This window comes from Botryllus schlosseri, chromosome 3 (genome assembly GCF_051294905.1).
Source record: "Botryllus schlosseri isolate E-star chromosome 3, Bs_hap1, whole genome shotgun sequence".
Classification (NCBI taxonomy): domain Eukaryota; kingdom Metazoa; phylum Chordata; class Ascidiacea; order Stolidobranchia; family Styelidae; genus Botryllus; species Botryllus schlosseri.
Genome location: NC_137238.1, coordinates 2862907 through 2878089, shown reverse-complemented (window position 1 = coordinate 2878089; position 15183 = coordinate 2862907). Strand labels below are relative to the sequence as shown.

Sequence of the window (15183 nt, the reverse complement as noted above, 5' to 3'; positions counted from 1 at the left end):
CCGGTCCGCGGACCGGCGGTTGAGAACCACTGATCTAGCATGTCCATGGCGTGTCCTAAGCTGACTTTTTTATGTTTTAGAGCTGTTTTAGCATACCACCTTTTAAACTTTCTGGACTAAAAACATGAAATACATGTTCTGCTTTTAGAAGTAGTATATATATTTCACTTTCAATTCCCAGTATCATATACTTTGAGTTATAATTAATATCAGTTCTTTTGTCTAAATAACATACATGTTGAAGTATAAAAGCAAGTGTGGTAATGTCTTTAATTTCTGAAAATAAAGCTACACAATATGGCATTTTTACGATCCACCATATTTTTTATTAACGTTTACTAATCGCGCAACGTGATTACACCGTATCCTATACAACTTCTCCGTATTGCTCTTCGACTAAACTACGGTCCTTATAGTATGGGGGATGGCTGCATACCATGCTATTTTCTAAAACGTGCTGTTCGAGAAAACAGAGAATTAGCATCGCATTTCCATATCAATACTATAATTTTCATCACATGATGTGGAATAATACTTATTGCTTATGCTATCGGAAATTGGATACCTGCTGGTATGCATCAACATGAATCAAGCTCGTCACCTGTCGCATAGCTCAATTTGTATCTTTTTACAATCCAGGTGAACGAATTAGGATCGTTTTCAAAACTACTTACTTACTTGAGTACTTTTAAAGTCAGTCAATTCTACTTCTACTTCAAGTAGTTTTAGGTTGCTTATGGAAGAAGTACTTCTACTCGTACTTGAGTAGATTTTTTCGTCGCTACTTCTACTTCTACTTGAGTAGCTTTCTTGACTACTTTGACCACCTCTGTTTCCAGCTCAACTCCCGATGTTGATGTACAGTTCAGTTTATGCACCAGCAATCTATAGTAATGTATAAGATGTCTAGTTAGATATGTAATGTTAGATTTATGTTTTTCTGACTCAACGAAAAATTTTGAGTTCCGCGAAGGCTTGCTGATTAGCCTATAAGTGTTCCGCGGGTTATAGTAAAGGTTGAGTATCACAGTTACTGTAACATAGGCTTACCATACGTCCTCTTTTAAGAGGATTTGTCCTCTTTTTTGACTTTTTTGAAAGTGTCCTCGGAGGACGCCCTTTTGTCCTCTTTTTTGAGATTTTGTCCTCTTTTTAAGGATTTAGAGCAGATTCAGAGCAAATTGCGAGTGATATGCCACATATTAGCACAGACGTGAAGCTCCGACGGGTGAAAAACGGTGCTTCTAGCTCTGAGCGAAAAGATGACCTTTTTTTTTTTCAGTCATCCACTTGGCGATGTGGAGTAAAAAACGTTATTTTGAGTTCTGAGCGGAGAAGATGACCTTTTTTTTTTTTTTTTTTTTTTTTTTTAGTCAACCGATCACAAAGTGGGAGAATTTCACTCCGGTTCTGCAACTTGCAAATTTCAGAAAAAGTGTCCTCTAGTAAGCCTACTGTAACACATGTAATATGAATAATTCTGCAGACGCCAAAAAATAATCAGAATTACAAACTCATGTATTCATGATCAAGCAATAATAGATAATATGTTAGACATTGTCGGCATTACATAATCAGGATATCATAATGGTGGGATATCTGAGACTCCCAAACATATCATGGAAAAACAATATCATGATGACGCCCGACAACCAGCAACTACAAGTCAAGTCAATGAGTAAGCGAGTGGTGCATTTGGTTAAACACAGCAGTCACGACACTGATGGTTGCTGGTTCGAGTCTCGGCTCTGCCATGTCTCTATGTGTCGGAGGTTTATCTGGGCTCCTCATCGCCGATCCCGATGTAAATACAGCGCATTGAAGAGCTCAGAGGAAGAGAGAGCCGAACTCTTGAAAGATGGCAGCAAATGGACCGGAAAAGGGGCGCAAGACAAGCGTAAAAAAGACCTTATGACATTTACTGTGCGGGCGCATTTGACCAAGTTGTTAAAAGCGCCAATTATGTGTGTCAATAAAACAAAACAAACCAAGTCAAGTCGATATAGTTTTCGTACAATATGTCGTTAGATATTTGACAAAGCTGCGACGTTATAATCCACTCTTGGTTGGTTATATATGTGGTTTGTAAGTTAAATTTGCAAGGATGTAACTTGGCAAAACAATCCAGAAAGGGTCCCAATAATGTTATAGCCCTACTCCTTTGATAGCCTAGACGTCACATACCGAGCCTCACGTCATACCGTCGATTGAAAAACACGATCGCTGAACCGAATATTTCCGTTTATTGCAGGCCAATTTTGCAGTAGAAATTACATCAATGGACGATGGATCTCTCATGGAAATTGTGAGGTAAGCCAGTTGAATATGTCGGATTCAAATGAAATTAGGTGGATACCAACAAAGCAGCTAGAAGTGTTGTGCGATACGCAATCAACAGCCAACAGACAAGTCACGAATTCAACATAACGGTACACGAGCAATCAGTAAACCCACCTGCTAAGAAGCAAATAAGAATGAAAACATTCGTCATTTTCTTCATATTCCATGTCATAAATATTGTTCAGGCCTTCATGTATGTGACTCATGACATAAGGTGGATTTCACGAGAAAGGTAAATAAGGTTGTATGTTTTTAAGGACGGAACATCTCTTGAAACGATTATGAGTGACCTGGAAAAGCTGGCTGAAAGAGAACGAGTTGAACCTACTCTACAAGGTGATATTGCGATAAGTTGGATAAAGTAATCGTCAAGCAACTAACAATCTATATAAATCGATAGGTCGATCACCGTAAACTCCGTTTCCAATTCAACTCAAAAGTAAAGCAGTTCAGCTTGATTTATACTTTACCCCTACGACGATAAAACGTCGGTCTAACTACATATTTAACTGAGTTAAGTCTTTCTCAAGCTTTTACGATGAATTTGATTATGAACGAGCGTCGGTAAATGTTATGGTCTGCATTTGAAATATAGAATGCATGACGTCGGTGTGGTGTAATGCTGACGCTCGTGAATGAATTTAACTCCACGTTTAACAGCAAAGTGTTAGAATTCAATCATACAATAGATAAGAACCAATATAACAGGAAACATGTTTTACCAGGGCCATATGTAATGTGCAATGCGACAGAGTAGGATATCCAGTAAATGCGGGCTCATGTAAATTGGGAATAGTAGATTGAGACAGATAATTGGGAATGAAGTATATGATCTAATTATATATTGGATGATATAAATTCCACCACAAAACAGGGAATTGTAATTTTTGTTTTTAATATGATAAATTCTAATCATCAACCCCACCAAAATACGATGCACCGTCGCAATTATTAGCAACAGACAGTGTTCAATCCAAACAGAAACATAGTGCGTATTCTGTATGAGTTATATACAAGGGTGTAACTATGGGACATATCCGTCGAAATTTGACTGTGACCTTGTGACGTCACTAGTTTTTACCACGTTGCAATGCAGTCGTGACGTATTGTCATCGTTAAAAATATGGCGGGCCAAGAGCAAACGCGGAGTAAGCATATGATTTCGACTATTTGCAAAAACCATAATATCATGATTGGCAGAGATGATATGGATTATTAATAAATTAGATACCGCTCTATAATTGCCAATCGCCAACAGCAATAAGAACATCGCACGAGGCGCGAAATATTTTATTGCTATTGAATAAACTTCTCAGAAATATTCATGTGAATAGTTAGCATATACATATTGTAGTGTCTGGTCGTGGCTCACAAGAGCTTAGCATCAGACTATAAGCTAAATCATAAACCCATCCCGCAAGGCGTATACAGCATTCAAAATAGGCACTTTCTGAATCGCTGTATATTATTTAAGGCACATTTTTGAAAAATAGAAAGTAACAGTACTATTCAAGTATACATGAAAGTGAGCCAGTGAATCCGTAGGATTTCCGGTGATTGTTCTTGTTACGTTTATCATTGTTGATGCGAAATGATGTAGTCGGAATCCAACAAAGTCGCTGCCTCACACCAGGAACTTTAACATGATCTCGCTGCGTTTCAATACAGGCGGTTACTGCAATTATCACCCTAATCCCTGTCAACATATCGGAACATGTCTGAATAATGACACTAAACCGTACTATACGTGCAATTGCACCGACGGATATTATGGAAAGAACTGCAGTGGCAAGTATACCGCTTCTGTTTCTTAAGCTATGGCCGGGATATGACTCGCTCATGGCCACGACACCCTGTCGTGTATGAATTCAGTACGCATGGCCCAGTTTTCGCTTTGTTTCCGTTGAGAACAACATTGTGCACAACACCAGAATCCCTGTCAACATGGAGGACAATGTCTGAATAATGTCAGTCGTCCGTAGGCTCCTATACGTTCAATTGCACCGATGGATAATATCGAAAACACTAGGGACGGTGTGAACCTCTGAAAGGCTCAGGTTCGTGTGAACTCGAACGTCATATTGCTGATTCCAACCCTACATTTCAGTGAAGTCATAGCGTATATTAATGTAAAATTGGTCATGACACCTAGCGACGGCTCGGGTAACATAATACCACAATGCTGAAATACATATTGACGTTTTGAACGTAGCCGAATGTATCAACTGGGGCAATCAAATGATATAACAATCCCATTAAATCAATATCTTTCGTCACTTTGCAAACAATTTCGACGAGGACTTGCAAGCGGAATATAAGCTTACGTTTTAACGGTCTAGGCCAGACCGGATAATGTATTCGGCGTCGGAGTATTGCCATGTTGATATTGGCCTCGTACGCCTGTTAGATTTGTTTCATCAGTCAACGATATCAATTTCATTGATTGCTTGAATAGCATTATTCGCTGACTACGTTTACCAGTAGTGTATTTCGCTCGTGATGTTGTGTGATTGCGGTTCAAGCTCAAAGCAGAGAGTCACTAAATATTCACATACGGAAAGCTGGATATTTTGAGCAAACTCTTGTAACTAGGGTTGTGTTTAAAACAAAAATCAATTTAAAACACACATGTTTAAAACATGGCCCTTGTTTAAAACATGTTTTTTATTGTTTTTTTTTGTTTTTTTCTACCCATGATATCCTAATGATGACGAATATCTTCTAAAATTACGATGCAGTGATTACTGCGACTGCACGGCATGGAATGCTCGAAGAAAATTCTTGTATTCAACGAATATTTTATTGAAAAAAAATCACTGAGTGTCTTCCACGGCACAGTGAGCAGCATAGAGCAACAACTGCTTTACTTTTACGACATCATCGTCAATATTGTTCATAAATAAGTCATCCTGCATCATGGACGGAGCTATGAAATCGTCCCGCCCTTCAAGTCGACTGAATATACCATTTACACGACTCAGAAGAGTCGTAGGGTATGTATCATCATCGTCAGTTTCGTTGGGTACTTCCTCGGCTTTTTCGGCCCATATCTATCGGTCTACCTCATCATGCGGAATTTTTATGGAGTAGGGCCATCATCATCAAAACATCCAATCGGTTCAAGTGATATATGGCCTGCATGTTACAGGCCTAATTGCTTAAGCGGTGCCGATGTCGAGGGTTCCATTCCTACCATATTGTATGCGTCGACGATTTCGTGTGCAAATCGTCCGAGGGTTCATGCAATATGATTTTCGAAAATATCAAGACAGGTTACGAATTACGATATAATTATAAAACTTTTGCAAAAAAAACACAATTTTGTTTTTTTCTAAATGGCATTTGTTTAAAACAATGTTTAAAACATGTTTTAAACTAAGTGTTTTAAACAACCGTTTGTTTTAAATGCAACCCTACTTGTAACAAAGCAAGCCAATATTTTGAGATTGTCACGGTGCATGCTCGTTTAGTGTTTATTTTTTACTGTCAGCGCCATGCATAGAGTGGCCCGCAGTTGAAATGCAATAAATATCAACCAAAGATGTTAAAATGAAGTGAAAATTGTAATGTATGAAAAAGGTTCACAGTGCAGAACCTACCGAGATTCGTTTCTGAACGTGAACCTCTAAAATTCTGAGGTTCACATACAGAACGCGAATGTGAGCCTCACGTTCACAACATCCCTATAAAACACTCCACTGTTAAGTATAATGCTTCTAATTCTTAAGCTATGGCCAGAATAAGACTTGGTTATTGCCACGACACTTGACCGTGTCCAAATTCAGTACGTATACGCGTCGTTTGCATACAGAGAGATATTGTGAACACCACCAGAATCCCTGCCAACACGAAGGAAAATGTTTGAATAATGTCACTCGTCCGTACTTCACGTGCAATTGCACTGACGGATATTATGGAAAAAACTGCAGTGGTAAGTAAATCGATCCTAATTCTTAAAATATGACCAGAATGAGACTCGCTCACTGCCTTACACTTGGCCGTGCCTAAATTCAGTATTTATGGCACAGTAATCGCTTCGTTTCCACACAGAACAATATTGTGCACACCACCAGAATCCCTGTAAACATGGAGGACAATGTCTGAATAATGTCACCTGTCCGTACTATACGTGCAATTGCACCGACGGATATTATGGAAAAAACTGCACTGGTAAGTGTAACACGTTTCTAATTATAGCTATGGCCATAATAAGACTCGCTCAATGCCATGTCACTCTACCTGCCGTTTATAAATTCAGTACGTATGACCCAGTTATCGCTTTGTTCATACGTTCAGAACAATATTGTGCACACCACGAGAATCCCTGTCAACATGGAGGTAAATGTTTGAATAATGTCACTCGTCCGTATTATACGTGTAATTGCACCAGCGGATATTACGGGAAAAACTGCAGTGGTAAGTAAAACGATCCTAATTCTTGAGCCATGGTCAGAAAAAGACTCACTCACTGCCACGACACTTGGCCGTGTCTAAAGTTAGTATGTCTGGCCCATATTCGCTTCGTTTCCACACAGAGAGATATTGTGCATACCACCAGAATACATGCCAACATGAAGGGAAGTGCCTGAATAATGACAATCGTCCGTACTATACGTGCGATTGCATTGACGGATATTATGGAATTAACTGCAGTGGTAAGTAGCCCATAATTCTTGTGAATATTGAGCTATGACCAGAATGAGACACGCTCAATTCCATAATACTTGGCTGTGTATAGATTCAGTAAGTTTGACAAATCACTTTGTTCCATACAGTAAATTAATGCGAACGCCACCCAAATACCTGTCATCATAATGAAAAATGTAAGTTTACTTACACTCATCCGTACTATGAGTGTAACTGCATCTATGGATATTATGGAAGTAACTGCGAACGTAAGTATATCTTTTCTAATTCTTGAGCTATGTCGAGGAAAAGATTCGCCCACTGCCGCAATATTTGTCAGCCTCTAACTTGAGTTGGTTTGACCCAGTTATAGCTTGGTTTCCACACAGAAGCATACTGTCAACACCACCAGAATACTTGTAAAAATAGAGGAACATGCGTGAACACGTACGATTACACCCACTCGCACTACAAGTGCACATGCGTCATAGGATATCCCGGGACGAATGGCGATCGTGTGTATGTATCGCTGTTGATTCCTGCGATATGGCCCTTAAAATTATTTGGGGATGAATGGAAATCAGCAACCTCTTACAACATTTCAGATTGCCTTGGCAAGCCATGCACAGGCTAGTCGGTCAAGGCAGATGTACTCTCAGGAACCCAATCCATCAATTGTGAAAAGCAACGCTCTTTGACATTCAAGACTTCGTTCTAGGGCAGAGGTCTCAAACTCAAATGTGATCGCGGGCCACTTTCCTAGTTTTGATGACGCCGCGGGCCGCAGCATCAGTAATAGGGATATTCAATGTATAATTTCCATGTAGGCCTTATTTGACGGGACCTTGCGGACAGGCATTCCACACATATTGTGGAAATGTAATTTACTATTGTACTGTTCACGCTTGACACGGAAAAAAGTTCAATTATCAAATATTTGAATAACATTGTTTTCGTGTCGAGCATAATTGTTTTAATTAATGAGTTATAGACATCATGCGAGTTATAATATTGTGAGGTTATAATATTGCGGCTAATGGACCTTTGACGTGCCACAAGTTATGTAGAATATTGATATCAGAGCATTTGAGCGGTGTAGCCTAATCCTGGTGTTGAGATTGTCGATATAAGTAGGCTATAGGCTTGTTACTGTCATTACCAAAGTCAAATTAAATCGGCGTTAGATTTTACCTTCGATTATTATTGGAACGTATCAATAACAACTTAAATATAATCATTATTGAGCCCACATTGCTTCTTAACCTTTTTAGCGACCGTACCCTTTGTGCTTCCAATAAGATTTCTCGTAGTCCCTGTCAGTTTTCAACACAATTTCTGATTGTACCTGTATTAAAATCCGAAATCCCAGTCACACAAAATCGCGTGTAGCGCGAAGACTATTTTCTAGTTGAATAAATTGGCCGAGAAAATATCCCACAGCACATAGGCCTAATTCCACAATACATCTCGTACACTTTGATGTGGTGCTTCGTACCCCGATGGGGTTTACGGACCCTGGTTAAGAGTGGGCCTACCTGGAACAGAAATGTCCAACCCGTGAGGAATTCATAGGTGTTACAGCTGTAGAGCGTACTACTATCTTACTCGTCACCGATAATAATAATATGGATAAAGAGAACAAACATTACCCAGCATGCAACCAACTATACGTCACGGGATCAAAGAATACCAATGGTTGCCATGCTGACCTGATTAGATAGCTACCCTGCGCAACGCAAGCAACCAGTCAATCCGAGATCAAGTCATTTTACGAGAAGGTCGCACCAAACCAAATCACAATTTCCAATCACGAATCATCAACGGGTCATGTTTTGTCATCATGAAATAGAAATGTGACGTATAGCTGATCTTCTACCGCATGGTAGCTTTTAAAAGTGATGTGGTAGTTAAGTTTGTTGAGCTTCCTGTGATTATTACAGTAGTTTTATCGTGAACTTTACGTTATTATATCTAAAAAAGATATATGACACTTGAATTTATTGTTGAATACTTGAAATTCCAAAATACCGTCGCGGGCCGCACAAAATGCTCTCGAGGGCCGCATGCGGCCCGCGGGCCGCGTGTTTGAGACCTCTGTTCTAGGGCTTCCGTCTCTTGAACATATCGATAAATCTCCATGTCTGTAAAAAACCGCAATGAACATTCAAAACTTTTGCTCAAACAATTTTTGTGTCTTTATCCGGTGGGTCCAAGGCACATGTTCAGGGATTGATTAAACACGCTCAGTTTCCGAACCATTGCATTTTACTCAATTCCAAGCCGTAGAAGCGGAGTTATTCCAGTTTTTCGATGAAAATTGTTGGCTTATCCACCGATCAAGGATAATCCCAGAATTATCAAAGAAAAACTGATATAACTCCACTTCTACGGCTTGGAATTGAGTAAAATTTGTTTTGAATAGTTTTTGAAGACAGCCCAACAATTTCACGGGGTTGGCAGAAAAAATTGAAAAAAAATTTTTTTGCGTTTCTGCGCAAATTCAAAATTTTCAAACTCTACGTAAACCGCGAATATTGGTTGGAATGAATTCAAATTTGGTGTGCGTCGTTTTTTAAGGCAACCTAACAATTTAATCACGTAGCCCGCAAGATTAAGGAAAAAAGGATATTTTTGAACAGTCCTAGTGTCCACAGAACGGAACATGTCTTAGTAATGGCACTCATCCTTACTATACGTGCAGTTGCATCGACTGATATTATCGAAATACCTATATCGCTTCTAATTCCTGAGCTATGTCGACGAAATGACTAGGTCATTGCCACAACATGTGCCCGTGTATAACTTGAGTAGGCTTAACACAGTTTCCATACAGACCAATACTGTGAACACCACCTGAATACCTGTCAACATGGAGGGACATGCGTGAATATCGAAACTTCACCGTACCATACCTGCGATTGCAACGACGGATATTATGGGACGAACTGTGGCCGTAAGTATATATCTCTGTTGATTCTTTTACTATGTTAACGAAAATAAATATTCAGGCATATTTTTCGCTTCGTTTCCATACAGTCAAATACTGTCAACACCACCCGAATCCTTGTAAAAATGGAGGAACATGCTCGAACATGAGCAATTACATCCAGCCGTATTACTCGTGCAAATGCAGTGAAGGATATTATGGGAGGGATTGCGGCGGTGAGAATGTCGCTGTTGCTTTTTCTACTGCCTCTTGAAAAGTTAATTTATGAATTGTCGAAGTCGCTGTAATTATTGTGACATTGTGTATTATAACATTGGCTATTCTGCTCGGATTCACTAAAAGACTTGAATCGTAGCTAATATATAGTGGATATAGTGTATGAAGTGCATTCACATTCTGTATTGCGAAGCCATAAATAAATGTAACGAAACGATGTGTATCTCGAGGACTTTCAAATTGTACCTGAGCATTTTCAAGTTATGCTGTTCTACTAATTCTGTTATTTATATACACAAATTTAGGAGTTTGCGATATCTATGAAGCCGAAGAATGCTACTGGATTAAAATGCGGACACCGCTTGATTTCACAAAAGCGAGGGAAATTTGCGAAAAAAATAACTCGGAAGTAGTTATAATTTCGACTTCGACTTCAAATCCCAACAATGTTGATAAAGATCGCATGTGTTCGCTTTTGGACGACATGACTTGGTATTCGCCATCGTTAGATATTGAAATATGGACCGCATCGGTGAGTTCAGATAATTTGAAACTGCTCCAATAATGGTCGTGGTAAAGCCGAACTGATTCATTTGTGTCGAAGGAATTATTCCGAAGAACATTAAACTAATTGTATCAGTTTATTCATCCTATCCATGCAATGCACCTTTCAGAATGCGTTACAATGAACTGTTGAGCAAATGACGTTGTCGAAATGACGATCAATCAATCACCTAAAATTAAACAATTAAACATATATGTATATATATATATCGAAGTTCTCGGCCAGCATAAGGGCAGTCATTTTCGTCCAAGGGCTTCTCGCTGCTGATCGGTCTGGCACACTTCTCGGAGTCGCATGTTACATGGCCTATATCTTTATATGTCTTGGTGCGTCGTGGCGCGGTAGTGGCCGACGCCGAAATGCCCATTTCTACAAATCAAACGTAAAGTTTGTTGGGAGAAGGTAGGCCTACCCAATAATCAAGATATTTGACAATATTAAATCGGGCGGAGCGTGAAAATAATTTTGCAAAAGTTGCATAAATTAAAATAATTTATGAATTATTTTAATTCCAGAAATAATATTGGACATCCTTCGAGCTCGCCCACCCCCAATTAGTGGGTTTCCAATGAGGCAGTTACGGTCTTGCATGCGGCCGCATATGCTACACATGTAATCGAAATGCTGCCGTGAATAACAAAATAGGTTGAACACCCCAGGATTAGGCTTACTATGGAATCGCTGTATTATGTGGTCAGGGGATACGAGTTTTGAGTAAACCTTAGAAGGGTGCACCACGACGAAGAATGTTGAAGAGCACTGCACTAAACTGATCGTGAATATTCGGCATCCTTTGAAAGAATTGCGACTTTGCTATTTGCCTTAACGTCTAATATATTGCGGAAATGCGGAATTAAGTTTATTTAAATGTCTCTGCAGTATTTATATAATATGTTCGTCCAAAACGAATTGTAGGCTATTTTGTAACACTTGCACTATTGTAAAGCACGCCCAGAGGAGACCATAAATCCTCCATTGCGACAATATACCAAAAGGCACGTTTCACACTTCTAAATAATTTAACATTTGACGATGTTTCATATCTCTAAAAATTATTGATCAAGCGTCCAACTTCTTGCATTGAGATATAAAATTCTAATACATCTGGTGGGCTGAGAGGGCACTTGCCTCGGACTGGCGGTTGAGAACTACCTCTCCACAGATCGTATCGGTCTCTAGGCATAATTCCATGATAGTCTAGTACAGAACTGGGCAAAGTGCGGCCCGCGGGCCAAATGCGGCCCGCGAAGCTATTCGGCGCGGCCCGCGAAAGGTTTCTTCGAATTCAAAACATAAAACTTACTTTTTGAATGACGAAAACCATACACTGTATAAAATGAACAGGAAATTCGTTTACTTTGAAGCCTGTTCAGTAATATGCCACGATTACGCTGCCTATTCCAAGTAGGCATTATTTGACGGGACCTTGCAGTTGCACGCGGGCATTCCACAAACATCGTGAAAATGTAATTCACTATCGTACTACTCACGCTTGACACGAAAAAAAAACAATCACGAATCATCACCGGGTCATGTTTTATCTTCATGAACTAGAAATGTGACGTAAGAACTGATCTTCTACCTCACGGTAGCTTTTGAAAGTGATGTGATAGTGAAGTTTGTTGAGATTTCAGTGAATTTTATAGTAGTTTCACGGTGAACATTACGTTCTCATACCTAAAGAGATATATGACACACGAATGCATTGTCGAATACTTGAAATTCGAAATTGCCGTCGCGGGCTGCACAAAATGTTCTCGCGGGCAGCGTGTTTGAGACCTCTGGGCTACACTGTGTGTCGTAATTCGGATCACTAGTGTGATTTCAGATTGGCCAATCCAGTTTCAATTATTTCTGTGATGTGCTTATAAAAAAACGATTCCCGCGTGCCTTAGGTAGATTCGTTGTGGAAGCGTGTTTGAAGATAACTTGGTTATGATGCTGTCCGCATTGTATGTCCTGGCACTGATCCGAAAGTGGAATTAGTAAATCTGAACGGATCGCTGCTCACAGATGTGAAGTTTGTTGAGATTTCGGTGAATTTTATAGTAGTTTCACGGTGAACATTACGTTCTCATACCTAAAGAGATATATGACACACGAATGCATTGTCGAATACTTGAAATTCGAAAATACCGTCGCGTGCCGCACAAAATGTTCTCGCGGGCCGCGTGTTTGAGACGTCTGGGCTACACTGTGTGTAGTTACAGGTACAACGATGACACGCCAAATATAGAATTGATTGGCAATACAATCTCTTTTCAGAGACATGAAACAAATACCGGGAGAAAGATGTATATTGAACGAGAGACCGATGATGATGGGACGGATAGTCAGGTATGGAGAACAAAAGAATGTAAATGGATAGAGACATCGCAAACTCCAACGGCAGACGGGGTGTTGTGTTGGGCTCCATGAAACCATGAACAGCGAGTACAGCGTACGTCTCAATATGACAGACGCTAATCGTCTCACGTATAGAGATTCAATCATCTGTTCGGAATATGGCTTCTCTACCATGCAAAATTCATAAGCAGAAACTCGACTCAAAATTATATAGGTCGTTATTATTCATCACATTGGTGGCGAGGAGGCAAAATTATACGCTAAAATGTGTGCTGAGTACGGAGATGTGGTTCCGATGACTTCTTGTGATGGAAATACTTCGATAGTTCTCCACTATAATCCAATCACTCCATTCTGGTAATTTCTATAATTGAATTAGGTAATTTAAATATTATAATTACTATAACTGCACATGCTGGCAGGAGCTTTCCGCCAACGCAATTAACCCAGAATTGTGTAGCCAATGAAAACCTTGCAGCCGGAGAAACTGATAATAATTTCTAGTGTTAAGTATAGGGCTTTTAACATGCGATATGAGAACTCATATATTTTATGTAATGATATCAATAGCAGGATTGTTTTCTCTTCAACTATAAGTTTTGTAGACTAGACACCGATGAAACACCGAATCTAATTTAAGCAAAATATTGCAAACAACTAATTAGGCGTCAAGATAACCAGGTAAACATAGCAACGTATAGCAATAATATATACACAATACACATCTCTAATTATCGCTATAACGTGGTATTTGGGAGTCACAATGAGCACTCTGTGGTGCTGGTATCAAGACATTGATATTATATGCTGACACATACACAAGTATTGGTGAATGGTTATACGTTGTGTATCATCTATAATAATTTATTTACAGCAATTTCTATATCTACGGTGAACAATACGTATAAATGAGTGGCTGAATATGCTGTTTCTACAATATCTTAACGTATAGTGAACGAACACAATTTTAGTTGTACATGACATTGATCTTTTTCTGGTATATTTTGTGAGTGTTTATTGAATATTTAAATGTTGATATAGGTAAGTTTTTTCTTCATTACCGTGACATTATAGATGTCGGACTTAAACAAAGTTTATTTTTCATAGTTTATAAGATGACTTTTATATGCTGAGTCCGTATTTGCAAACCAATAAAGTATTCGGTCGAATTGATAGTGCAGGTGAACTGTACAACATATCTAAATGTTTCTAGAAGAGGATACTGAAACAGGTTCCCCCGGGAAAATTACGGATTCGGGAAATGATGGTCAGGTATGCAGACTCAGGTGGCAGGCATGCAATAACAATCAATACAGCCAGGATATCTATCACGCATCTAGTTCGCGTTAAAAATTGCATTAGTCTGAACAGGAAGTGTCAGATTCAGAACAGAAATTCAAAATACCGATTGTCATGATAGTGTGTGGCTCAAAACAGGTGACCAAAGCTAATCCAAGCCTTACACATGCGCACTCAAGCTAACCGCAATACAAGCTAAACTGTTTCAAATCAAAGCTAAAGTTTCTAGTTCCTACTACGGATGGTGTGAATCTCGAAAAGGTTCTGTGTGAACGCGAACGCGAACCTCAAGACGTCACGTGATGTCATATTGCTAGTTCCAGCCCTACATTTCAGTGAACTGATAACCTATATTATTGTAGACCTCCACGATGCCTCGCGACGACTCGGACCACATATTGCCACAATGCTGACGTACGTATTGATATTTTAAAACGTCGCCAAATGTATCAACTTGGGCAATCAAATGACACAATAATCCCTATCTTCCGTCGTTTGCCAACAATTTTGACGACGACTTGCGAGGAAAAATAAGCTTACGCATTAACAGTCTAGGCCAGACCGGACAATGTATTCGGCGTCTGATAATTGCTACGTTGATATTGAGCTGAGTGCAAATCGGGTTTCTATGCTTGGTAGCGATATTACCCCATTGAAAGAAGTAGCCTACAGAATTAGTAAACACCCCAGTCGCACGAATGTGGTTTTTAATGATACTATAAACATATGACGTTAAGATTGACCACGTACGCTTACTAGATTTTTTTACATCAAACAACGATATCAATTTCATTTAATGGCTGAATACCACTCATTCGCACTCATTCTCTGACTACCTACATGT

The 15183-nt window shown here is 39.3% G+C and overlaps 1 protein-coding gene across 3 annotated transcripts in view; it reads left to right on the top strand.

The window, feature by feature from the left end:
- The window catches only part of LOC145435566 (uncharacterized), a 140604-nt gene that overhangs the window by 35792 nt on the left and 89629 nt on the right, over positions 1-15183 (top strand). Inside the window, exon 2 of one of the 3 annotated variants that reach the window (XM_080312850.1) lies at positions 6152-6271. The exons of the other annotated variants lie outside the window; for them this stretch is intronic. Within the exon in view, the coding sequence (XP_080168976.1) occupies positions 6152-6271 (120 nt within the window). The remainder of the gene's footprint in view (positions 1-6151; positions 6272-15183) is intronic. 3 annotated transcript variants of the gene reach the window in all.